Genomic DNA, 27,269 nt, shown 5'->3' with positions numbered 1-27,269 from the left:
AGCAATCATAATGATCCATTAATTTATTTTAAAAAGCCTGATGACCCTACTCCCCTTAAATTTCTTCAAAGGAGCAGGTGGTGAGCATATGGTACTATATGTACATTCAGGGTGTCCCCATAATATATACACACTTTAACAGCTGATTGTTTAATTGATGTTTCTTTCTTTTCAGATTTAACCCACTGAAATTAATAATTATTCAAAGTGTGTATATATTTTTTATTTTATATATATGTGTGTGTGTGTGTGTGTGTGTGTGATTTTTTTTTTTTTTTCAAAATGTTCACATCAATCCTTCCACTACATCTAACATGTTTTCCTCTTCCTTTCTTGCTCCAGCCATATGGAATTTCCACAGTTCCCCGACACGTTTTCCTCTGAGAATTCTAAACCTTTGCACATTTTTTTCCCCTCCTTGACTAAAATAATCTTTTTCTTTTTTAAACCACTTTATTGAGCTATGATCAACACACAAAAAATCAACTTGATGAGTTTGGAGGTAAGTGTACACCTGTGAAGACATCACCACAATCTATGCTGTAAATACTGGTATATTCATCACCTCCAGAAGTTTCCTCCTACACTCTTTATTTATTACTAGAGGCATGGTTCATGAATTCGTGCACTGTGGCCTGGCCTGTGGGGATTGGGCCGAAACCAGCTCTCCGACATCCCCCAAGGGGCCCTGGATTGTGAGAGGATGGTTCTTGGGTGACACACTCTGTAATTGGGCTCCCTCCTCTCTCCTCCCAATATTCTCTCACTTTCTGTATCTGTCTCACTTCTTTCATCTCACTTTACCCTAAGCTTGGCAGTAATTGACAACTTGTGGGCATTTAGCTGCAAAATGCAATTATTGAGCAAACAGGATTTACTTAACCTGGAATCTAGTTGGCCTAAGGCAGGACCCTGCTCAGTGTCAGGCTCCCTCCCAGGCCCTTCTGCCCTGGCAGAGGCTTGTGTCAGCGGGAACCTCCTTCTTCCCACCTGAGCTGCTCCTTCACCTCTTTCCCTTTCTGGAAGTTGCCTGCTGGTGCTACTGTCCGCTTGGAAGGAGGGAAGCAGCAGCTTGTTTCCCAGCTGAGAGTGATAGCAGGAAAATTTGCTGCCTCCACTGGAAATCAATATTAAGTGGATGGGCTGGCATGGGTGCCAGACATCAGGGCCGCAGCCAGTAGGTACTGCACATCTCATTATTTAGCTAATCGAGTTGCAAGTTTCTATAAGAGCCAGACTCATGACCTCTGCAATGGGCTAGAGCAGAGGTGGGCAAACTTTTTGACTCGAGGGCCATAATGGGTTCTTAAACTGGACCGGAGGGCCGGAACAAAAGCATGGATGGAGTGTTTGTGTGAACTAATATAAATTCAAAGTAAACATCATTACATAAAAGGGTACGGTCTTTTTTTTTTTTTAGTTTTATTCATTTCAAATGGGCCGGATCCGGCCCGCGGGCCGTAGTTTGCCCACGGCTGGGCTAGAGGCCCGGTGGGGAGCCACACCTGAAGTGGGGAGCCAATGGGCTAGAAGCCCGGTGCATGTATTGGTGCACCAGTGGGGTCCCTTGGCCTGGCCTGTGGGTATTGGGCTGAAACCAGCTCTCCAACATACCCTGAGGGGCCCCAGATTGCAAGAAGGTGGTTCTCAGGTGACGCACCCTGGAATCGGGCACCCTCCTCTCTGGTTCCAGGTGCATAACCGGAGAACTGCAGCTGCCAAGCCACCGCAACTTGGTAGCTCCTGTGTTGAGCATCTGCCCCCTGGTGGTCAGTGTGTGTCATAGATACCAGTTGGACGGTAGAATGGTCAGCGAATCACTTAGGCTTTTATATATATAACTAGAGGCCCGGTGCACAAAAATTTGTGCACTCGGGGGGGAGGGGGGGCCCTCAGCCCGGCCTGTGCCCTCTCGAAGTCTGGGACCCCTTGGGAGATAACAACCTGATGGCTTAGGCCTGCTCCCGGGTGGCAGAGGGCAGGCCCAATCCCTAGGTGCAGCCCCTGGTTGGGCTCAGAGCAGGGCCGATTGGGGACTTGGGGCGCCGCCCCCTGTCATGCACAGAGCAGGGCGGATCGGGAGGTTGCGATGCCACCCTCAGCCACGCTCAGGGTAGGGCCGATTGGGGGGTTGGGGCACCGCCCCGTCACACTCAAGGCAGAGTCGATGGGGAGGTTGTGGCGCCACCCCCTGTCACGCACAGAGCAAGGCCAATCAGGGGGTTGGGGCGCTGCCCCCTGTCACGCACAGAGCAGGGCCCATCAGGGGGTTGAGGAGTTCCCCCCTGTCACTCACAGAGTAGGGCCAATAGGGGAGTTGGCACACCGCCCCGTCACACACAGAGCAGGGTGGATCAGGGGGTTGGGGCGCCGCCCTCTATCACCCACAGAGCAGGGTCGATCAGGGAGTTGGGGCGCCGCCACTGTCACACTCAGGGCAGGGCCGATGGGGAGGTTATGGCTCTACCCCAACACACACAGAGCAGGGCCCGTGGGGGTTGGGTTGGGGTGCCGCACCCTGTCACACACAGAGCAGGGCCGATCAGGGGGTTGGGGCGCCGCCCCCTGTCACACACAGAGCCGCAGGGCAATCAGGGGGTTTGGGCGCTGCCCCCTGTCACACTGATCCCGGTGCTGGGAGGCATATTACCCTTTTACTATATAGAATAGAGGCCTGGTGCACGGGTGGGGGCCGGCTGGTTTGCCCTGAAGGGTGTCCTGGATCAGGGTGGGGGTCCCCACTTGGGTGCCTGGCCAGCCTGGATGAGGGGATGATGGCTGTTTGCAGCTGGTCACACACCCTTCAGGGTGGGGGTCCCCACTGGGGTGCCTGGCCAGTCTGGGTGAGGGGCTGAGGGCTGTTTTCAGGCTGGGACTGAAGCTCCCAACTGCTCCTTCTTTTCTTTTTTACTTTTTTATTCTGGGCCAGCTTTAGCTCTGAGGCTCCAGCTCTTAGGCCTCCGCTCCTGAAAGCAGGTATCTGGTTTGTTTCGGTTCTCAAAACTCTGTATCAACTCCAGCTCTGAGATCCCAGCCGGCTGAAAGCTGGTTTCTGGGAGTCTATATTTGTTACAATGTTTCAAACTGCAAGCTCAGAGGCCGGCAGAGGCAGGCCGGGAACGTTGGAGTCCTCCGTCACTGAAGCAAGCAAGCCTCATGTTAGTTTCAAGCTGCCTGGCTGCTGGCCGCCATCTTGGCTGGCAGTTAATTTGCATATTGCCCTGATTAGCCAATGGGAAGGGTAGCGGATGTATGGCTAATTACCATGTTTCTCTTTTATTAGATAGAATATTAACCTCTTATCATATGTATGGTTTGCAAATACTTTCCTTATTCCATAAGTTGTCTATTCACTTTGTTGTTTGTTTCTTTGCTGGGCAAAAGCTTTTTATTTTATTTATTTTTTTCTTGTGCTTTAGGTGTCATATCCAAAAAATCATTGTCAAGAACCATGTCCAGGAGCTTTTTCCCCCCATGTTTTCTTCTAGGGGTTTCATGGTTTCTGGTCTTACATTTAGGCCTTTAATCCATTTCAAGTTTATTTTTATGAGTGGTATATGATGGGGGTCCAGTTTTATTCTTCTGCATGTGAATATCCAGTTGTCCCACAGCATATATTGAAGAGACTGTCCTTTCTACATTGAGTATTTTTGGCTCCCTAGTAAAATATTAGTTAACCATATATGCTTGAGTTTATTTCTGGGCTGTCAATTCTTTTCTATAGATCTATTTGTCTGTTTTTGTGCCAGCATCATACCATTTTTGATGTTCCAAATGTTACAAATATAGAAGCTAAACAAAACCCCAGAAACCTGCTTTCAGCCAGCCAGGATCTCAGAGCTGGAGTTGAAACAGTGTTTTGATTATAGAACTCAAACAAACCAGATACCTGCTTTCAGCAGCCGAGGCCTAAGAGCTGGAGCCAAGCCTCAGAGCTAAAGCTGGCCCAGAATGAAAAAGAAAAAGAAAAAAAGGAGCGGTTGGGAGCTTCAGTCACCCGCCAGCCTGAAAACAGCCCTCAGCCCCTCACCCAGGCACCCAAGTGGGGACCCCCACCCTGATCCAGGACACCCTTCAGGGCAAACCAGCCGGCCCCCACCCGTGCACCAGGCCTCTATCCTATATAGTAAAAGGGTAATATGCCTCCCAGCACCGGGATCAGGGGAGCCACGAGGCCTCCCGGCACCGGGATCAGTGTGACGGGGGCAGTGCCCAAACCCCCTGATTGCCCTGCGGCTCTGTGTGTGACAGGGAGTGGGGCCACAATCTCCCTATTGGCCCTGCCCTGATTGTGACAGGGGAAGGCGCCCCAACCCCCTGATCAGCCCTGCTCTGTGCCTCATAGGGGGGAGCTCCCCAACCCCCTGATCGCCCTGCGGCTCTGTGTGTGACAGGCTGCGCTGCCCCAACCCCCTGATTGGCCCTGCTCTGTGTGTGACAGGATGCGGTGCCCCAACCCCCTGATAGGCCCTGCTCTGTGCCTGATAGGGGGGAGCTCCCCAACCCCCTGATCGCCCTGCGGCTCTGTGAGTGACAGGGTGTGGCGCCCCAACCCTCCCCCTGCCCCCCCCCCCCCCACGGGCCCTGCTCTGTGTGTGACGGGGTAGAGCCATAACCTCCCCATCGGCCCTGCCCTGAGTGTGACAGGGTGCGGGGCCCCAACCCCCTGATTGGCCCTGCTCTGTGGGTGATAGAGGGCGGTGCTCCAACGCCCCCCATGGGCCCTACTCTGTGTGTGACGGGGTAGAGCCATAACCTCCCCATCGGCCCTGCCCTGATTGTGACAGGGTGCGGCGCCCCAACCCCCTGATCTGCCCTGCTCTGTGTGTGACAGGGGGCGGTGCCCCAACTCCCCTACTGGCCCTACTTTGTGAGTGACCGGGGGAGCTCCTCAACCCCCTGATCGGCCCTGCTCTGTGAGTGACAGGTGGGAGCTCCCCAACCCCCTGATGGGCCCTGCTCTGTGCGTGACAGTGGGGAGCTCCCTAACCCCCTGATCGGCCCTGCTCTGTGCGTGACAGGAGGTGGCGCCGCAACCTCCCCATCAACCCTGCCTTGAGTGTGACACAGGGTGGTGCCCCAACCCTCCAATCGGCCCTGCTCTGAGCCTGACCAGGGGCTGCACCTAGGGATTGGGCCTGCCCTCTGCCACCCGGGAGCAGGCCTAAGCCATCAGGTTGTTATCTCCCAAGGGGTCCCAGACTGAGAGAGGGCACGGGCCGGGCTGAGGGACCCCTCCACCCCCCTGAGTGCACAAATTTTTGTGCACCGGGCCTCTAGTCTATATATATAAAAGGCTAATATGCAAAGTGTCCCCTCAGGAGTTTGAACAGGAGACCGGGAGTTCAATTGCTCTCTATGACATGCACTGACCACCAGGGGGCGGTGCAGAACAAAGGAAGGCCCGGCCAGCAGCCGGAAGGCCCCGATCAGCCCTGATCACTGTCCAGGCCTAGGGCTTGTACCCCTCGTTCAAATTATAAAAAGAACTCATACAATTCAATAGCAGAAAGCCAAATAATCCAATTTAATAGGCAAAAGAACTAAATAGACATTTTTCAAAGAAGACATACAAATGGCCAATAGGTACCTAAAAAGATGCTCAACATCACTAGTCATTAGGAAAACACAAATCAAAACCACAATGAGATATCACCTCACATCTGGTAAAATGGTTGTCATCAAAAAGACTAAAAAATAAATAAATACTGGCATGGATGTGGAAAAAAAGGGATCCCTGATGCACACTGTTAGTAGTATTGTAAATTGGTACAGGCACTATGGAAAATAGTATAAAGGATCCTCAAAAAATTAATAACAGAATTACCATATGATCCAGCAATTCTACTTCTGGGAATATGTCCAAAGAGAATGAAAACACAACTTGAAAAGATATCTGCACCCCTATGTTCATAACAGCATTATACACAATAGCCAAGTCATGGAAGCAACCGAAGTGCTCACTGATGGATGAATGAATATATATAAAGCACGCAATGAAAAATTATGCATCCATAAAAAATGAGGAAATCTTGGCATTTGCAACAATATGGGCAGACCTTGAGGATACTAAGTGAAATAAGTCAGACAGAGAAAGACAAGTACTATATGATCTCACTTTTATATGGAATCTAACAAAAACACACACCTCAAAAACAACCCCCCCCCAAATTCATAGAAAAAGAGATCAAATTTGTTGTTACCAGAGGCAGGGGGTGAGGGGAGAGGAGATTGAAGAAAGGTGGTCAAAGGTACAAACATTTGCTCGGGATATAACGTACAGCACGAGGACTACAGGTACTGCTGTATGATGTGTATGGAAGTTGTTAGGAGAGTAAATCCTAAGAGTTCTCATACAAGGAAAAAAAATTCTTTATTTTTTCTTTCTCTTTGTACTGTATCTATACAAGATGGATGCTAAATAAATATATTGCAGTAATTACTTCACAATATATATAAGTCAAACCATCATGCTGTGCATCTTCAACTGATACAGTGATATGTGTCAATTTGTTCTCAAAATAAATAAATAAATAAAATATTTTTTAAAGAACATTATAAAATATCTACCCTCTTAGCAAGTTTTTTAAGTATATAATAAGTATTAACTCTAGGCACGAGGCCCACACAGTAGATCTCTAGGACTTATTCATCTTGCATGACTGTAACTGCCTGGAATATTCCTACTCCCACACTCCTCTCCCACACTCTCTTTGTATACCTAAATTCAACTCATTTTTAAAGTCTTAAACATCTTTTCCTTAGGGAGGCTCATCCCAACACTCTAGACTAGATAATTTCCCCTTGATATATTCTCCCATAGCATCCCCCATCCTATCTTTTCATACTCAGCACATTGATAATTATCTGTTAAATGAATGGGTTTTCTGCCTGCCCATGCCTATCTACAGTGGTATCTGCAGTGAAAGTGCCTGCTGCAGTAGAGAAGGCACTCAACATGTCTTCCTCATATTCAAAAGCATTCGACTGACCTGTTGGCCACATGTAATATATGCATCCAGATTAAAGTCCAGTCTGTGAAACCCAAAAGCCTATTCTATCCCCAGACAAGAGTAGAAACTTTGCTCTGAATTTTAACACATACATACTCTAACCCTGCACTATGAAGACACGCACACAGCCAGATATGACCAATGCCAGCAGCGAAGGGAGACCCAAAGCCACAATCAATCTAGAGATTAGGAAAAAGAAACAAAATTCCAAAACATACCCTCGAGACCTGAGAATTGGGGAATATATACAGCCCAGTCTGAGTCCCCTCCAGGAGTGACAGTTTTCCAATCACAACATTCACCAGATGTAGTAAACCATTATGCTGTGCACCTTCAACTGAGCCCAAGAGTTCCAAATGGAAGACAAAGGTCACGGGAGGCTTCTGGGCATTGGGGGCCTGATGTTAGGGGCTTCAGAGAGGGCAGGGAATCTATCCCGATTAAGATGGATGCTGGAGGGTGAGTCTCAGACCCACAGACAGAGGAGAGGCCGGGGATCAAAGCACCTGTCTCATGTTTCTGCGTGAGCTAAAACATCTGTATTCTCTCGTCCCCAGACATCAGCACTCCTGGTTCTTGGACTTTCAGACTCAGACTGGGACTGTATCTATCCCCTGATTTCCAGGGCTTCAGTTTCAGACTGAATTACACCACTAGCTTCTCAGAGATAAGAGACAAGGTGAGCAAGCGATGGGACAGAAGAGATCAGTGTGAGTTCATTTGGGGGTCTGGAGTTTTCTGAATGATCCCTCTGAAGGAGGCAATTCTCCAAATCTATTGATGAAGCTATCCTGATTGGCGTAGAGACTCTGAGCACCTCAGCCTGTGGGTGACCCTTCAGATCTTCAATGAGTTGAGCTCAAGTGGACTGGGCTGGGCAAGGTGGCAAGGATGCCCATCTTGGACCCATCTGAGTCCTAAGAATGGCATCCCAGCTCTTAAAAAAAAAACAAAAATAGTGTGGCCCAGGGCATCCAATTATGCAACTAGCAGTTGTGGCATCCAGGTCTTACTGTGCTTTTAAAAAATATATACATATTATTATTGATTTCAGAGAGGAAGGGAGAGGGAGAGAGAATCACTGATCGACGGCCTCCTGCACGCCCCACACTGGGGATCGAGCCTGCAACCAGGGCATGTGCCCTGACCAGGTATCGAACTGTGACCTCCTGATTTATAGGTTGACGCTCAACCACTGAGCCATGCCCGTTGGGAAAAATCTGCTTTTTAAGAATATTATTGTTACTCTATACAAATTTATATATATATATATATATATATATATATATATATATATATATATATATATATATATACTTCCTTTTCCCCTAATTTGCCAGGATAGGAGTCTGAATGCATTGACTGAGACTATTGTGGAGCATCGGCAAAAACTGCACCCAGGAGAAGGCCCTCAGGCTAGGTTGGGCCAGGTAAGGTTATCACACCTGTGCATCCCACACCCACATGCTTACTTATCTCCATCTCCATTGTGGGTCCTTGGCCTCACAAATGCCATGTATACACACATGAATCCTGTCTTTTACTCAGTCCTCGAGCGTCCTGTTGAAGCTAAGACATTTTCTGATAGTTGTAGGATCTGGCAGCGCCTTTCTATTGTCTTCCATTAGGAACAGCTGTGCGACAGGGTTCAGCAGCCTTGCCTGTCACTCTTTTATATGAGGGTTCAGAATAAGTAGTGCCTTTTCTTCCAAAGAAGACTGATATAGCAGGGAAGTCTGAAGCCACCTGATTTTACTACACTTAAAAGTGATCTATCTGCTCTTCTGTCCTTGGAGATTTTTTTTTCTTCGCATGTAGATATGTTACAGTAATATGCCTCGTTAAAGGTTTCTGATTAATGTTACTCAGAACAAGATGAAACCTTTCCATTTCTAACCTCATTTATTTTCTTGGTCCTGGGAAGCTTTTCTTCCCCTTCACGGTATTGTATCGATTGTTTTGGTCACAGGCAAGCTGCCTTTCATCTGAGCGACAGCAGGAAGTCAGCCTTCAGCCTCAGTGACACTGTCTATTCTCCCCTATTCTTGTGACACTCTACTTACTAAGGAATTAAAAGGTAATGAAAAATGTCAGAGACTAGTTAGAAAGATTGCAGATGGACCTATTTCTTGGTGAAAAAAAAATCCCAAAGAGAGTATGGTATGCACATATTGAAATCTTCCCACTTAACTTAAGCATGGGATTCTGTATCGTTTCTCCTAGCTAATTTATGTAAATGTATGTGTGCCCACTGTGTTCAAATTATATATGCGTGTAGAAGATTACAAAAAGCTCGAAGTTTTTTCAAGCTGTGGGGATGTCTTTCTTAAAAATGTATTTATTATTCCCCCAATTTGTGCTCTAAACATTATAAAATAGCACAAATGAAAAGAGAAATACTATGATTGGTAAACAAAGCAGCTTACATAGATAGATCTCCAGGTAAAAGGGAGCCCTGTCCAGGAACCGACAATCACTTGGTCCAGACACCTGCATACTAAGCTAAGGAGGAAGTAGGTATTGTTACCTAAGGGGTGGGGGCTGTGCTGTGTGGGCTGGGAGTGAGGAGAAGGGACTCCCTGTGGGCCCACAATGGCCATGGGGACACCTGGAGGAGGGCCTTGAAACATGTGAACTCTCACCTGGGATCCTTTCTGAGAAAAGTATGTATTTGCGAAGAAGCTGACTATGGTCAAGGTGTACACCCAGGAGCACTTAAGAATGGCCATGTGACAGAATCCCCTGGAAGGCTTGTTAAAACACAGGTTTCTAGACCCCACCCCAGAGTGTCTGATGTAGGGGGTCTGGGGTGGGGCCTGAGAATCTGCATTTGTAACAAGTTCCCAGATGAAGTCGATGCTGCTGGTCAGGGACCACACCTTGAGAACCCCAGGATAGTGTGTAGACGGTGGCTCTGAAGACCCTGAACCCAGGCCTTGGTCTTTATGGCATCAACAGCACTCAACTCTGCTTTAAGAATGGGCAGAAAACAGGTTTCTATGGAGTCAGCTTGCAGCTCACAAAAGGACACGGTCAATGGGGAGAGGCATAAACCTTTCCCGTCTCCAGCGTGGATGCTGGTTGTGCTCGGGTGTACAGTAAGAGGCAGGCCATTGCACGTGAGGGTGGTATCTACCCTGATCCATCTGGGGAAGCCAAATTGCTGTAGAGAAGACAAGCCAGCTGGAGAGCAGACCCTGAGGCTGCCTACTCCAACTGGTTCACAAAGGAGTGTGCGGAGTGGAACTGGTTGGCTCCTCAGCTGACGGCCCAGGGGCTTTGGAGCCCTGGGCTGTGCTCTGAGGTGGAGATGGAGGGCCCTTCGCCTTCTTCAGGGATGGGGGCAGCCACACAGGACTCAGTTACCACCATCAACTTTGCTAAGCAAATGCTTTGCAAGTGTGGGAAGACCAACATCTTTTTAAAAAAAATATTTTTTAGAGAGAGAAGAAGGGAGAGGGGAGAGGGAGAGAGAGAAACATCCATGTGAGAGCGAGACATAGATCGGCTACCTCTTGCACGCCCCCTACTGGGGATTCAACCTGTAACCCACACATGTGCCTTGACTGGCAATTGAACCAACAACTTTTCAGTGCACAGGACAATGCCCAACCAATTGAGCCACACCAGCCAGGGTAAGGGAGACTAACATTTTAGCAAGCCTTAGCAGTGCGTACCACTGTCAAATCCTCAGTCACTCCACAACACAGCCTACAGTGGCAATCAAATCCTGGAGTCCCAACTGTACTTATAACCCTCCCCCTATGCCCCGCCTCCATAGGGATAGTGCTCTACCCATCACCCTGTTCTCCCCTATGTTGGTAATGAGGTCTTACCCTTCATTGGAGGGTAAGAGACATTCCAACCCCTCTTATCTTAAAAATGAAACTTAAAAAACTTCAACTCTCTCAATGCAGGGCTTCCTCCAGCTCCTTCCTTTCACAGATAAGTGCCTGGAACCAGTTCTTACCTCTCGATAAACCATCAACTTGTTCCAATCAGGTCTGTCTCCACCACTCCACTGCTTCTACTCAGTTAAATTCCCAACAGGTATTTATTCAATCATTAATCTAACAGATGTCTATTGAGCCATGTGCCAAGCCTGGTTCTACATGTTGGGATGCAAGATCTGTGTCCCACAGAACTTTCAATCAGAAAGGGGAAGATAGAGAAAAACAATACACATACATGATACATAAGTAAATTCTGTGGCATGCTAGAAGTGGATGAGAGCTAAGGAAAAAAACAACAGAGCAGCACAAGGAGGGATGAGGTGGGAGCAGGGCCAAGTTCAACATGCTAGGTCCAGATCTGTGTCTGCAATTAAATTCAAAACAGATGAAAGACAGTGTATTCGCTACGATAACATATTGGATTTTTAATTGCCGGACTTCACAAAGAAATCTCATGCAAATTCCATTGAGGAAAGAACCCTGCCTGGAATTGAAAGCACAGGAAGAGTCTGCGATCTCCAAAAGGGAGCGATTTTAGGATCCAGAGAGAGTCCCCACCATTTCCTTCATGCATGTAGCCTGGCCATTCATTACATCACATGGGCACAAAGTCTTTCATTCCACAAAGGGGACTCAGGTATTGATGAGGGGCTGATGGGGTGTCTTAAAGGTGCTAAGCAGCTAGGGCTAAACCAATGAAATCACAAACAGAGCAGGCTTTGATTAGGGATAGGGATTCTGCACTGGGTACCTACCTGGTAGAACAAAATAGAGAATACAACAGGAAGGTGGAAGAAATGCAATAAACTTAAATCCTTACCATTGTGTCCTGGGTCATTTCCAACAAGCCTACTTTCCAGGAGCCTAGTTATGCAAAAGCTCAGGACAGGGGGCAACAGACACAGGGACCTCAGCAGGAAGGGCGTCCTCCCAGCACTCATTCCTTGCAATGTGGAGAGAGACTTGCACTAGGCAGGAGCAGCAAGTCTACTGCTAAGAGGCTGACAGGGCCTAAAGGTGTACCTTACCAGTTGGGGGGCGGTCATTTATCTTAACTTTAAAAAGAGGAGGTTGGAATATATCAATGTGTCTAATATTTTTTCCAGCGGAATTCTCTTTTCAAACAAAATCTTAAGCAAAACCCAGTATACAACATGTCTAACAGTGGAAGTAATCTGGCTTAGGGTCCAAGCAAGAGGCCCATTCTGCATTCTTCTCACTCCGCGACCCTGTCATTCTCTTTAGAAGCATTTCTGAGACAAGGGAGGGTCCCACAGAACATGGTCCTGCTCTTCTCTGGCATCTTGTGATTCTACAATCTACATAAACCATCAAAATTCATAGAATGGCAATGCTAACTTAAGGAGTAATTTAATTTTAAGACAAATGTAAGGAGAGAATGAAACTGGAAGAGAATAGGAAATAAATTCTGTGGCTAATGTCCAGAGTGAGTCACTGAGGCATGGAATAAATTGTTCAACTCTTTGAAAGGGAAAGCCCAGGATTCCCTGTCGAAAGAGGGGTGACAATCTTGCTGGAACATCCTCAGGGACAGGGGTGGGATGAAGGAATCTGTCATTCACCAGCTAAGAAAGCTTTAAATATACATTAAGATGACCAGCAGCTCTGCTCACAAATGCGAACAAGAGCAAAGGTCGCCATGTCACAAACCTTGATTCCAAGTTCGATGTTTTCTCCTCCATACACATCCATCCCGGGGTCCAGGAGACCGATTTCACCAAAGAACTTCCTGTTGACTACGAAGGAACAGCCAATCATTGCTGGTGTCCTGTGGGAGAGAGAGACGCTAAAGTCAAAGTCATCACATACACACACACACTGGAATTTTATCCAGCTACTAGAAAAAAGGAAATCCCACCATTTGCATCAATATAGATGGGGCTTGAGGGCATTATACCAAGTGAGCTAAGTCAGACAGTGAGTGACAAATGTTCTCACATGTGAAATCTGAAAAAAAGGAAAAAGCCAAACTTGTAGAAACAGGGGGAATTGTGGTTACCATGGACTGGGAAGTGGGGGAAATGAGGAGATGTTAGTCAAAGGGTCTAAACTTGCAGTCGGAAGATGAGTAAGTTCTGGATATCTGATGTATAGCATAGTGATTATAGTCAACAATACCATATTATAAAGTCCAGAGTTGCTAAGAGGCTAGATCTTAAATGCTCTCACCACAAAAGGAAATGATGATTATGTGATGTAATGGAGGTGTTAGCTAATGCAGTGGTGGTAATCACATGGCAACATATACATGAACCAAATCAACATGTTGTGCACCTTAAACTTACACAGCGTTATATGTCAACTATATCTCAATTTTTATAAAAGATGCTAAAGTCATCAGTACCAGAAGCCCATCACAGGCACCATCCTGTGGGGGTGGTTCCACTGTGGCCAATGGAATAACTTGGGGCTTGGTTCCACTCTGGCCAATGGGATAACTTCCTGAAGGCCTCAGTGCCCATACCCCCATTCTCCATAAAGCTATGTTTTAGCTTCAGTCAAACTATGGGACCCAGAGCACCTAGGGATAACCCAGCACCTTTGCAGCTTGAACAAGAACAGGTCTCACATGTCATGTGAGGTCTGCAAACATGGAGAGACTGGTTCTCACTGCATGTCTGGGGACAGCTGTGTGACAGGATGGGCGCATGGGCAGTCTCAGAGAAGCTCAGAGGAGAAGAACAGATGTGTCTATCTCCTGTCCCAGGAAGAAGGGCTTTACCAGTTGGGGACTTGAAGGGAAACTGGAGAAAGGAAGGTCAACAGGAAGAGGTCTGGACTCCACATTCTGATGGGAGAGAGTGGATCAGGATGCTGGTCCTCACAGACGGGAGAAGACTCCGAGGAGACCCTGGTGCCCAAAGGGGCCAATTATAAACCACAGAGAGACTGTCTTAGCCCACAGAGAAGGGGTACTGAGCAGGAGAGATGAAAGGTACTGATAGGGTGGCCATTGGCCAGAAAGTCTGAAAACAAAGATTAATATTTTATTTTTGTATATATGAATCTTCTAGATTATTTCTTCTGGAGTAGGCTAAAGGAACAAGTTGAATTCAATGGAAATCAGAGACAAAAACCATCTGAGGCAACACATCATGGATGCATGTGCAGAAATTGATGGAATCGCAGCATTAATCTACCACATTCATGGCAATTTTGCATAAAGCATGGAACCCTGCATTGCTAATAAGGGACAACCCACTGTTACATTTTACATATTGCACTGTATTATATTATATTACATCCTGTATTGTAGTGCAATATCAACAAATTCTTTATGTCTTTTCATCTCTGCTTCCAGACATTCTACGTACCCTTGTATAATAAATCCATTCAGCAAATATTTTCTCAGCATCTACCATATCAAAGGCATTTTACTGGTGCTGTAGGGGGTAGAAAAACACACAATATACTTCCTGCATTCAAGCAACTAAGAGTCATCATCATTATTACTATATTATTATTATTATAGCAGCTATTTATTGAGTAATTACTATGTCTCCAGCACAGTGCAAAGTACTTTTTCACACACTGACTCATTTAAAAACCACCACAGCCCTGCGAAGGAGGGACCATCTCCACTTAAGAGCCAAGCCCCGTGGGGATTTAGTGGCCTGGCTCTGAGTCACAGAGTAGGGCTCAGAGACCACTCAGCTTCAAAGCCTACTGATATGTGGCCCCCTCCAGCCAAGGCTCCATGGAGGAGCTGGCAGCTCCCAAACTGCCAAACCCCAGACGTGCCAAAGAGACATCTCACAAGGAGGCCCGGTGAAACTCCCCTGGGCCACTCAGAAGGTACTCGGTGTCATTCTCGGAAGGTACTCGGTGGCATTCTCGGAAGGTACTTGGTGGCATTCTCTGGAACTGAACTATAGACCTCAGCCTCAGATCCTCATCAGCTCCTTCTGAGCTTGACTTTGACCTCAGTGTCCAGATTTCTAACTCCATGGAATTCCTCCCACTACCCACGAGCCAGGGCATCAGTGGGGCACGCTGGAAATAGCAGTGTTCAGAGTTGAAAGAACCCAGTGTGAATGCTGGCACTGCCACTGAAAACAGTACTGGGTTAGGTTAATGGAGCACCCTGGGTCCCAGTTACTTCTGTACAGCGTGCTGCTGTGAAAAGATGTGAGATGAGCCCAGCACACAGGGCACAAGCTCAGCAAATAATGCTCCTTTGCCCTCTACTGAGGCTCATCCAAGCTTTTCCAGAAACCTCCTAGCTATCATACCTGTGTACATGGGACACTGCCCTCTACTGGTGCGGCTGTGCCACCCCAGCTACACCAGGGACAGCAACCACTCACTGTCAATCATTTCCTCCAGCCCTTGACGCCTCAAAGCAGCAGATCTGCAGCCTAGAAAAGCACTGTGTGCGCCTAATCTCCCACATCAATCAACCAAACCTAAACAGCCAATCAAATTATGGTTTTGCTGAAACTTGGAATTGAGGCAGTGCTGGGTGCTAGAACTAGGTGGTCTCATCCAAATGCAGGGCAGGCCACCATAGGGGACAGCTCTGGTGCATGTGGACGATGGCACATAGGGAGCAAGGCAGGTACACAGCGGAAGTGTGAGGCCAGGGGGTGGGGGCTGCCTGATGACTTCAGCTGCCCATTTGCTGAGATGTGTGGCTCCATTCTCTGCCCAGGGGCATGTGAGAGCCCCCTGTCTTTGTGGTCTGTCCTCCTTGACTTAAACCCTGTTAGATAGGCTTCTGTTCTTGCCACCAAACTGTGATGATGACACATATGTCCCCTCCCACTTATGACCCAGGGGCTGGGTGGGGGTGGTAGCCCACGGCCAGGAGAGGCAAACGTCAGGGAAGATTCATTCTGGGAGAGCTAAATGCCAGCGTCCACCCTTGTGATGGAGAAATGCCACAGACACAGTTTTCTAAAGAGTAATTGCTGGGCTCATCAAGACATTCTGGTAAGTCACAACAATCCCCCATAAAAGCTTGTGCCTGGTATCTAGAATTGTCTGATGTTAACACCCATGTGAAACTAAGATCCTCCTCCAAGACTCTATACTCCTAACCTCTTAAAGGCAAGCAGGGCAGTTAAAATCGCAGGGCACAGTCAACAAACACTCTCAAAGGGTAGCTTTGGACGCTGCCTCATGGTGAAAGCAATGTTTTATTAGTTAAGGTATTACAAATGTGTCCTCATCCCCCCCCATTAACCCTCAATTTCTTAATTTGTCATTGTATTCCCAGGAGCTAGTGCCTTGCCTGACATAGAGCACTTGTTAGATCCTATTGAATAGATAAATGAGTGTAATGATCGCGGTGTCTGCCCCTGGTGGGGAAGGGCTCCATAAAGGCTCAGGGATAGCTGTCTGAACTGAATCAGAAGCCAATGACAGCAGGGGGTGTGCTGTAGCTAGGGCAGAAGGATGGAGGAAGGGGGAGATGAAAGAAGGGCAGAGAAGAAGAGAGTGGGAATAGTGCGAGGTGAGGTGGAGGACGGAGGGGAGGAAGAGAAAGGAAAAGAGATGAAAGTGCTGGAGGAAAAGGGGGAGAGGTGGGAGGGAAGGGTCTAAAGCACAAACTTTCCCAGTCAAGGAGGGCAGACTGGATTCCTGTCCTTCCAGACCCTGTCAGATTGCCTTGGGAGACACCTTCCTCTGTCAAGCAGCCTGGCATTTCCATAGAACTGCCTTATGGAAATAGCAGGCTAGTGTTGGTTATGGTGGCGAGAACAGAACTCATAGTACGAGTGCCTTGGGTCCTCTATGGGCTGGGTACTGTTCTGTTCAGCACATTTGACCAGGTTCCACCTCAGAAGCCCTGGGATTCCTCATGACAGAACCAAGAGGTCCCCTGGGGCCTCCTCATAAAATCCAGGCCTCAGCAGATGCCCTGGCTGACACAAGGGTCCCCAGGAGGCCATGGCAAAGCAGGCCTCTGTCTGCCTCCAGGCCGGTATCAGAACCCAAAGATGAAGGACAGGAGGTGGCTCCTAATGCAATGGGAACATGGAATAAACATGTGAAATGATCCCCTAAAAGCCAAGGTCAAAAGTCTGCCACTGTGTCAAGAAAAACACAACTGACGGGGACGGTGAGAAAGAGGCTGGCAGCTGCCTAGAAACCAGCCCTGGAGGGAGGCGGCCTCCCCACCGAGCCAAGACCCCAGTCCTACAAACAGCAGGTTCTGAGGCCTGCCCTACAGTGCAGGCAGCTAATGGATAATGGTGAAGGTGGAGTTTAGATAACTAAGAGACATGTCTTCACCTACAGGTGCCGATTCTGGAGCTACCTGACTGGCTCACAGAGAGTAGCTGTCCTCTGTAGGGGGAGAAACAGGTCTCCAACAGAAAGCCACCTCCGGGCCACACCAGTTAGCCAGGCTTGTCCTCATAGTCAGCCAATAGCCAGCGTGCCCACCTACCCCTCCAAGGCTCCCTCGATGCCTGCCCAGCCACACGAGGCACTGTCAATGGCCCTTCAGGGTTAAGATTCTGGAACATGAGCCTATAGCCTCATTCTTCACACACAATGGCGGCAATTACCACCATTCATGCAAATATTTCCAGTCAAAATCACTCAAAGATGATCATCATATTAAGGGATCTGCCAAAATCTAATAGCTCCATTACACACAAGAACAGAAATGAAAAGTAATCACTCTTATTGTTGCTGTTGCACAGAATATATGCAACACACACAACCTTTCCTGCTGAGAGAGATGAGCAAGGAGCAAAGAGAGGGTAGCGATCCCAGGAACTCTCACCAAGATCTGCAAGATTTTCTCAATGCCAACACTTCCTCTTCTCAGAGGTGACAAAGGCCCATCTGTGGCCCAGATTCCTCTCTTCACAATCCTTCGCTGGCTCCCTGTTCTCTCCGGAATTCAGTGCAGGGTCTTCCTTGGCATCCCTGCCCTCCTCATATCTTTCCAGCCACAGGCCCCACACACTCCATGGCCTGGCCACCCAGGTTCTGCGTTGTTTTGGAAGCAGTGCTTATACCTCCTTCGCCAGAAACATCATGCGACCACCTGCATCTATCCAAGTCCTGCACACATTTCAAAACACATTTCTTCCTTTTTGAAAACCAGTATGTTACAAAAAATGAATACATAGCTCTTAAGAAAATATACCTCAACAAAATATATAAAAAAAGTTTACATATTTTTATAATAAAAATAGCATATGTATTCTCTGATGATAAGCACTCAGCTCTGTGATTAACATCCATCCCCTATCATATAGCTTACTTCCTCAAGTATCTGATCCATCCATCCTTCCGCCCCACTGGGACCTCTGATCCATTGGCCCTCCCACCTTACAGTGGATCCCTCCCCTGTTTCCCTCCCCACCAAGCTCAAGGCCATCGTCCATTGTTGCAATGGTGCTCTGCCACTCTCCTCTCACTCTATTGTTCTTAGTTGGTAAAACCATAATGTTGATACGCCCCCTGTATTGCACAGCTGGACCTGGCCAGAGAAATATGTAACCATGTGGGTTCATTTTACTTTAAATTCAGGGCCATGAGCTCCAGTGGGTCCTTAATGCTGCTCTTCAATCCTGCTACAGACCCTGAGTTACTCCTCTCTCACTCCTAGAAGATTCTGCCGAGGCCTTCTTCTCCTGCTCAAACCTCCAACACCACATCCTCCTTCCTCACTCTCAACTGATGACCTACTTCCCTAAGAAAATAGAAAGAAAAAAAAAAAGGAGAATATCTCACCTCCCACATCTATCAGAATCTGTCACCCACATTCATTCCTTTTGCTATAATTGACTGTCCATGCTCTTAGCTGAAGCCAACATGTCCTCTTCTCTCCTGGGCTGGTTCATTCCATGCCCTCTCTGCTCCAGCCACATAACCCAAATAACTGAAAATGGGTGTTCCCCATGCATGTAACTTGTACATGCATGTTCATAGTACCATTATTCACAATAGCCAAAAGATTTAAACAACCCAAATATCCTTCAATAGATAAATGGATAAACAAAATGTAGTACATCCACACAAGAGAATATTACTTATCCAGGAAAAAGAATAAATTTCTGATACATGCTACAACATGGATGAATCTCAAAAACATTATTCTGAGTGACAGAAACCAGACACAAAGAGTCACATATTATATATGAATCCATTTATATAAAAGGTCCAGAATAGGCAAATCCATGGAAACAGAAAACAGATTGATGGTAGTCAGAGGCAGGGGAGAGGTGGTTAGAGGGAGTAACTGCTTCATGGGTATGGGGTTTCCATTTTGGGTGATTAAAATGCTCTGGGAGTGAATAGGTGGTTGCACAACCCTGTGAATGTACTTAATGCTACTGAGCTGTAGGCTTAAAAGGACAAAAATTGTAAATTTTATATGTATTTTACCACAATAAAAAATACTGAGCTGGAGATAACAATCCTAAAACTTGCTTTGTCTTATTTCATTATAAATATGAAGTTAAAATTCCCAATTGCCATTAGAACAGAGGGCAGGAGACCAGAGGAGTGCTTCTATCTCTGTTCTTGCCTTCCATTCATGGAGACAGATTTTCCAGCACTCTGAAGATAAAGTCCCAAAATGTTTCAAGTTTTAGCCCAAACACCATATTTTCAATCTGGGGTGAAGAGCACAAGCCCCCTTGTGCTCATTCTAGGGTGGGGAGGGACATACGGCGCCAAGGCTTAAGGAAAGCACGCTAACCTAAAAGTCCTGCCACTTCTGGGCAGCCATCCGAACATCTGTACACGGGGCATAAGACTCCCCTGATGACCCAATGGGACTGTGGTGAGTGTCTGATGAGATCATGAACACACATGTGCTCCGTGCATGGCAATGTGCTCAACACATGTGCATTATTATTGAGAATTTTAAAGAAAAGTGAGCAACAAAGGATGGTGGGGTGGGCTGGGGGTAGAGGGTGCACAGGAGGGAGAAGCTTGTGAAGATCCTGGAAAATGGTGTCGCTCTGGGAAACAGCTCAGGTCTAGAGTGAGATGAGCAGGGACAGTGTTCTAGGAGAAAAGAGAAATGAGTAAGTCTGGTATTACATGGCAGAGAGGTGGGAACTCTGAGGTGAGTATTGGGACAGGCGTGTGTCAACACCCTAGAGAACAGAGTAGGGCAGTCAGAGGAATGCCTGTCCAGTCCACAGTGACCGGGTGGGGGATGCCTGCCCCGCAGATGGCCTAGCCCAGTGGTCGGCAAACTCATTAGTCAACAGAGCCAAATATCAACAGTACAACGATTGAAATTTCTTTTGAGAGCCAAATTTTTTACACTTAAACTATATAGGTAGGTACATTGTTATTAACTTAATTAGGATACTCCTAAACTGGCCTTTGCTAAAAACGTCCTCAATCTGATTGAGGTACATTCACTGAGGTCGACCCCTTCCACTCTCCTATCCACACTCGTCTTGTATACTTGTTTCGTCAATCTCCTTTTGTTCATCCTCTCTATATGTCCAAACCATCTCAACATACCTTTCTCAATCCTCGACACTACATCTTCTTTCACACCACAACGTTTCCTAAAATTAACTTAATAAACTTTACTTAAAAGTTTTAAGTCAACTTCGCACTGTACGCACGTGGTATTTTGTAGAAGAGCCACACTCAAGGGGCCAAAGAGCCACATGCGGCTCGCGAGCTGCGGTTTGCCAACCACTGGCCTAGCCTGATCAAGGTTAGCCCTCAGCTCCAGGACTGAGAGCAGAGTCTGGATCTGTGCAGCAGGAGTCCAAGAGAGCATGTGTGAAATCCCACCTCCCCATGGCCCTGGCATCTGCTCAGTTCTGAACACCTTCTCCTCATTTGCAGGGAAGGACGCTGAGTCAGGATCAAGTGTATCCCTCATCTGTGCATTTGTTCATCTGGTCCTCCTGTGAGACAATGGAGGATGCCTTTGTTGGACTAAGTCTCAGGCACTTGAAGATATAAAGATACATTCTACCCTCCTAGTGAGCAAGCAAACACTATTTTTGTTGTTTCTTAGTAAAAATGATTTCTGGTTGAAGCTGGAGTACCTGTTATACATTGGTGAGCAAGGCCATGTAGTGGTTAGAGCAGGCTTCACTGCTGGAGAGGAAAGAAGGAGCTAGAAGACCGAGGACTGGGTGACCTGCTGTCCTTAGATGAAGCCCCCATCGGGAAGGGACTCCCCTCGGGGCTCCTGTTCAGTGACGGCTCCTACCAGGGTGTGTGCATGTCACTGTACAGCGGGCTATCTCTGTCATCACTCAGAGTATTGGGGCCAGAATGTCTGCCTTTTGCTTTGCCTTCCCAGCCTTTCACCTCCTGCAGCTCTTGCAGGTCCCCGCCACCTGTCTTTGGTGGCCACATCTCCAAATTCATGTTAGGATGATGGTTCACGAGCCAGGGGCCCAGGCTCACCCTGTTTTCTTATTTCATGACTCCAGTGGGCCTCTCTTGTTGGGACGTGCTACCTGTCTCTGACCTTAAACTCAAACACCTGCCATTTCACTGGTCCCAGCTCTGCCTCAGCTAATGTCGTGGTCTGTTCACTGAGCACCTTCTAATGCCAATGCCCCATTAGTAGAAAAAGCATATAAAACTAAACGCCATCCCTGTTGTCTTAGATGACTTTCTGCAAATACTAGTCTCAGGGTACAACAGCACTGGGTATTTTGATGGGACTGTCTACTTCTTTAGCAATAGGTAGCTTGGTTAATCAAAACACACTTATTTCCAGGCACTTGGTTGCAATATCGCACACACCATGAATTCTTTTGCACTATTTCCTAATCAACAGAACAAGTGACTGATGTGGATGTTGACTTCCTCAGTCACCCTCTAGCACAGTGATATGCTCAAGGGACCAATAGACAGGCCAGGGAAGGGGAGGAGAGCGGGTGGGCACTGCATCACTCAGGCCAGCAACGCACTGAACTGAACAAATGGATGCCTCTGGTGCTGCCCTGGGACAACGCACAATTATTTCTAAGCCTCAAAGCAGCTCTACTTGGTAGATATTAGCCCCACCTTCTAGCTGAGAAAACTTGAAGCTAAGGGTTAAGTGAACCGGCCAAGGGCAGGCCCATCCATGTACATGTGGAGTGAGGAGCAGCAGGTGGTGTTTGACCCCACAGCCTCCTAGGTATCCTACCGCCTCCCCAACCAAATCACAGAAAATTGTCAGCAGTTAAGAGCTTCGCACTGGGTAGAATAAGTGGTCCCGCTCTGAAGATTTCTGGAAACTTGCAGCTGCTAAACACTAAAAATACAATTTGGGGGAAGGACTTGGCTGGCTTGCATAGAATTCTCAACTGGCACAGTACAGTAATTTAATACTCGAAGTTCCATTTGCCTCTGCTATACATATAAACACTTGCAAGGGTAAGTCCCTCTGCCTTTTTAAAAATCAAATGCTGTCTCCAGCACACAAATATCTCACAAGAAAATAGGGCCCAGAGGCTGTTCAATGGAGGTAGCACTTTTCCTATTGTTGCTGAAAAGATATCTCACGCTGAAACCAACAACTTCCTCGATTGGGAAGTAAGCTGTCTGGGTAATAAGAGCCTTTCCCTGTGGAGGATAAGGGAAACACTCCTCTCTCTGGAGTGTGATTTTTCACAGATGCGGGAACGCTGGTGGGGACTGAAGTTGCCAGTCCCAAAAGCACTTCCTTGGCTGACTGATTTCCTCTGGGCTGGTTTTAGTAAAACAAAGGCCATATAGAAAGCCTCTAGTATGATGTTTCTTAAAGGTGATTTTTCTCAAGCATAACACTTTGTTCTTTGCTAATCATATTTTGTTTGAGAAACTCATTTGCAAGCAATCCTTTGAAGATGATTTTTGTAAAAGCACTAAGTTCCTAAAGAAGTGCAAACACTTTGTGTGGTGAGCTATTCTGTATGCCATGAAACATATCTAGGTGGATGTTTGGGAAAGAGAAAAAGAGGAAAGGTCTAAGACAGAGGTCAACAAACTACACCACCTTTTTTTTTAAAAGAATACTTTATTGATTTTTAGAGAAAGGGTGAGGGTGAGGAAGAGAGAGAGAAAGAGAGAGAGAGAGAGAAACATTAATGTGAGAATATAGCATCCATCTGCTGCCTCCTGTATGCCCCCTACTGAGGGTTGAGCCTCAAACTGGGGCATGTGCCTGACCTGGAATCAAACAGGCAACCTTTCGGTACACATAATGATGCCCAACCAACTGAACCACACCAGCTAGGGTTATACCATCTGTTTTTGTCCAGCCAGACAACTAGGAATGTTTTTTGTTAATATTTAAAGTCAATTAACAGATGGGAACACCCCTTCCTCAACAAAAATTCAATTTTTCTCATTAGCAGGCCTAATAGCTCCAAACAACTGTGTGCCTTACTATCACATTTTTTATTTCTTCAGTAAAATATTTGTGAAAATTTGCATTGGCTCTTGTTTATAAATACCCGTATAATAGCCTTGATTTTGCCTTGGCTCACAAATCCTAAAATATTTACTATTTGGCCCTTTACAGAAAAACTGGGGAAACCCCGAAGGTGAGTGAGACTCCACAAGGAACGGCTCGGTCCGGTCCCGCGTGACTGGCAGGAAGGCAACTTTAAAAAGGACAGATAAGGGGTTCAGGGGAGAGAAAGACTTGAAAGATGGATGAGCCTCCTTCTCATCTGTAAAGGAGGATAATAATCTCTCTCAGCTTCCAGGGCTGATGTGAGAACAAATTTCATAAAGGCTTTGTGCCGTGCACTTGAGAGTGGTATCAGGCTAGCAAAACACCCGTTCTTCTCTAAAGAAAGGAAGAGTACTGAGATTTGTGCCTGGTGGAAATTTTTCAGAGAAGGTTTTAGAACATCCTATATAAATGCAGGCACCATGGTATAAAATAAAATTAAATTAAATTAAAAGTAAGTAAATGAGAACAAGAGAAAAAAAGGGGAAATGAGAATGAGCAGGATAAGGTGATGCCAAGCATGAGCTCAGTGTACAAAAGGTCCATTTAGTAAAGGCGGGCCACACATTCAGCTCCACGCTTTCTGCAAACAGAAATGTTCCATAGTGTCTAAAATATTTTTTTTTTTTACTTTTTAAATATATTTTATTGATTTTTTTACAGAGAGGAAGGGAGAGGGAGAGGGATAAAGAGTTAGAAACATCAATGAGAGAGAAACATCGATCAGCTGCCTCCTGCACGCCCCCTACTGGGGATGTGCCTGCAACCAAGGTACATGCCCTTGATTGGAATCGAACCTGGGATCCTTCAGTCCGCAGGCCGACACTGAGCCAAACTAGTTTGGGCTAAAATATTTTTTTTTTAAAGAGAAGTATAGCTACTTGGCCATGAAGACCCAAAAGAAATTTCTCTACTGAGTAACTTGGTGAACAGTCTCCTTGCAACACCACTTCAGTAATGAAGGAGCTTCACCGATCTGTACGTTATTGGTCAGCATTGGCTCACAGCATTTACCCGAATATCCGATGAGAATAATTGTTCCCAAGGCCAAATTGAGGTCGTAGCTTTCTGATGGCCTTGCTTATTTAAGGGCTAGCTTAGCAGAAAAATAGACCTAAGAAAGCAGTCAAATAAATAACACTGGATTTTGAAATATATGAATGGGCTTTTCTAGTCTGGCTTTGCTCTTTCATTCAGAGGCAACTGCAGCTTTGAGGTAGATTAAGACTGGCGGAGCTGGGACGAAGAGAAGCAAAGATGTTAATTTTGGCTGTGATTATAAAACCGAACCTTGAGGCTAACTTCTGAAACAGTCTTGAAGCCAGGATTTCAAGTGCACAAGCCGTGCCCTGGAGAGAAGTATTTTCTAAATTCTCCACCTCCCTTGAAATATCAAGGACAACAGTCAGGCAAAGCCAGAAGATGGAGGGCATGACATGGCCGGCCAGGGTGCTCAGCGCTTGCTCACCTTAGAATTACCTGGGGAGCTTTAAAAAATTACCTGTGTTCAGGCTATTCCCAGGCACTTCAATTGGTCTACATTCATATTTGATTCAAAAGTGCAACCAGGGTTGAGAACCACTGACAGATGGGGTGTTTCCAATCCCCAAAGGAAGCTAATGCTTCCTGGCTTGGGGCCAGAGTCTGAAGAGAGTGGAGAAAGGCAGACAGACCAGCGGAAGGCCTCTTCTGAGGGACTGTTAGCCTTGTCCTTCTATGCAGGGTGCAATTCAGGGTGTGGAGAGAGAAATTCTGCAAATAGATTGAGGCTGGAATGGCAACAGATATGATGCTGTGCTCGCTGCCTAGCACTCTGGGTGGGAGAGTGTCTTGCAGAGAACCCAGGCGGTGGGACAGACATGGTGGAGTGATGTTCCAGCAGAGAGACCTCCAATAGGGATCCCAGTACCTACAGCCAGCGCCTAGCATGCAGTTAATCCCGGCAGTCCTGCATTCCCCTGGGGAGGGGCGGCAAAAAGCTAAACAGGGTGGATCACAAATCAGAATCAGAGGGCACAGAATGAGTGGATATTGCATCCCGAGTTCAGGACCAAGGACATCAGCAGTGACTACAGAGGGCATAAAACTCTGAAGATGGGGAGGTGTGAAGTAAGTCAGCAGGGACAGGGAGCTTCCAGGGGACGGTCTGTGGCCCAGGCACCTCTCCCCAGCTTCTCCTTGCTCCTAGGTGCTATTCAAGAGGGGTGGCGGGAGAGGGAGACCTTTCAAGGTGGAAGGGAGGCCCTTACAAAGAACAGTCTGTTTAATCCCAATTTCACTGAGCAACTGACTTCAAAGAAATGGAGCTTTAAATTGGAAGAAACTGAGTTACCTTGAAATGACAAGATTCGTTTTCTTTTTCATCAGCAGTGAAATGGGAGCTAGAGAACAAGTTGAATCCAAATATGGAGGGGAAAAGTCAACATTTTTTTACATCTACTTGCAACTACAAGTTAAAACCTGCTACGTGTTTCAGAGTACTTAGAAGAATGAATGAACTCTAAAACACGGGCAGAAACCGGGAGGGAAAAAGAACAAAGGACTCATATAAAGAAAACAAGTTTTCTGGAATTTTGGGGGCAAAATGTCTCATAAGTCTTCAAAATCTACATGTCTTAAACCTATTCTATTGCTAGGAATATATCCTAGAGAATAATAATGATTTCTGCCCCTGGGAGTGTCAGATTATTTGATTTGGACAACTCTATCGCTGAAAACAATGAAGTAAACTGGATAAAATAATTTAAACTCTTAATAAATCCATTAAAAATGAAAAGCATGGATGGTGCTGGAGAGCATTATGCTAAGTGAAATAAGCCAGTCAGAGAAAGATAAATATCACATGCTCTCACTCATTTGTGGATTATAATGAACAAAATAAACCGATGAACAAAAACAGATGTAGAGACAGAGAAGCATCGATCAGATGCTCAAAACTCAGAGGGAAGGTAGGGGAGGGTGGGGGTGAGGGGGAGAGATCAACCAAAGGACTTGTATGCATGCATAGAAGCATAAGCGATGGATGTGGAAACAGGGGGTGAGGGTGAGGGCAGGATTGGGGGGTGAGAGGGCATTGGGGGGATAAGGACACATTTGTAATATCTTAATCAATAAAAGGGAAAAAAATGAATAAAATGAAAATGATTGAGTTGAGACCTGGCTGACACTGGAACAAAGAGAGAGAAGCCCAGCACTGGGTTTGCTTCTGCCCAGAGGTAAGTACTAGTCTAGAAAGGGAGCTGAGAGGCTGAGCATTTCTGGAAACCTCGAAAGAGCAGAGTTAAAAGTTGGACTTCAGTGCCTAGCAATGATGGACAACTGGATAAGCCACCTTTCTTTTTTTAAAATCAACTTTAGAGAGGAAGGGAGAGGGAGAGAAAGAGAAACATCAATGATCAGAGAGAATCATTGATCGGCTGCCTCCTGCACACTCCTTACTCGGGATCGAGCCCGCAACCCGAGCATGTGCCCTGACCGGGAAACAAACCATGACCTCCTGGTTCATAGGTTGACGCTCATCCATGGAGCCACACCAGCCAGGCAAGCCACCTTCCATTTTTATCTAGAATACTGAAAGGCTGTCCCTAAGGCTAACTCTCTACGAGAAATCAATCTGACCTCCCATAGGCTGAAGGTCTTCTTAATTTCATCTGGGTGGCCCAGAGACCCTCAAATCTTTAATTTTAATTAAGAGATCAAGGCTGCCAGCACTCCTGTGATCCTGACAAAAGTAAACAAAAATTCTCAGGGGAGACAGATAACATCATCCTAGGTTTCAAATTAATTCAATAAATAAGTATTCAAATATGATCTCTAGCACATAGTCAAAGGTAATCAGAAATATCAGGAGTCAAGATATCAAAAATCAGATCTGTGGAAATAACAGACAACTGGCACATA

At 46.6% G+C, this 27,269-nt stretch overlaps 1 protein-coding gene across 4 annotated transcripts in view; it reads right to left on the bottom strand.

Annotated features, from left to right (window-relative positions):
* The window catches only part of GALNT17 (polypeptide N-acetylgalactosaminyltransferase 17), a 423,223-nt gene that overhangs the window by 83,706 nt on the left and 312,248 nt on the right, over positions 1–27,269 (bottom strand). For 3 of the 4 annotated variants that reach the window (XM_036310766.1, XM_036310767.1, XM_036310768.1), the window contains one exon: positions 12,638–12,755. In XM_036310766.1, the coding sequence (XP_036166659.1) occupies positions 12,638–12,755 (118 nt within the window). Of the gene's footprint in view, positions 1–12,637; positions 12,756–14,301; positions 14,386–27,269 lie in introns of those variants that run through there. The other variant, XM_036310769.1, reaches the window with a different exon arrangement.

The sequence above is a fragment of the Myotis myotis genome, unplaced genomic scaffold, assembly GCF_014108235.1.
Source record: "Myotis myotis isolate mMyoMyo1 unplaced genomic scaffold, mMyoMyo1.p scaffold_m19_p_5, whole genome shotgun sequence".
NCBI classification, from domain to species: domain Eukaryota; kingdom Metazoa; phylum Chordata; class Mammalia; order Chiroptera; family Vespertilionidae; genus Myotis; species Myotis myotis.
The sequence above is the reverse complement of the archived record's forward strand: the minus strand, read 5'-3'. Positions and strand labels throughout refer to the sequence as shown.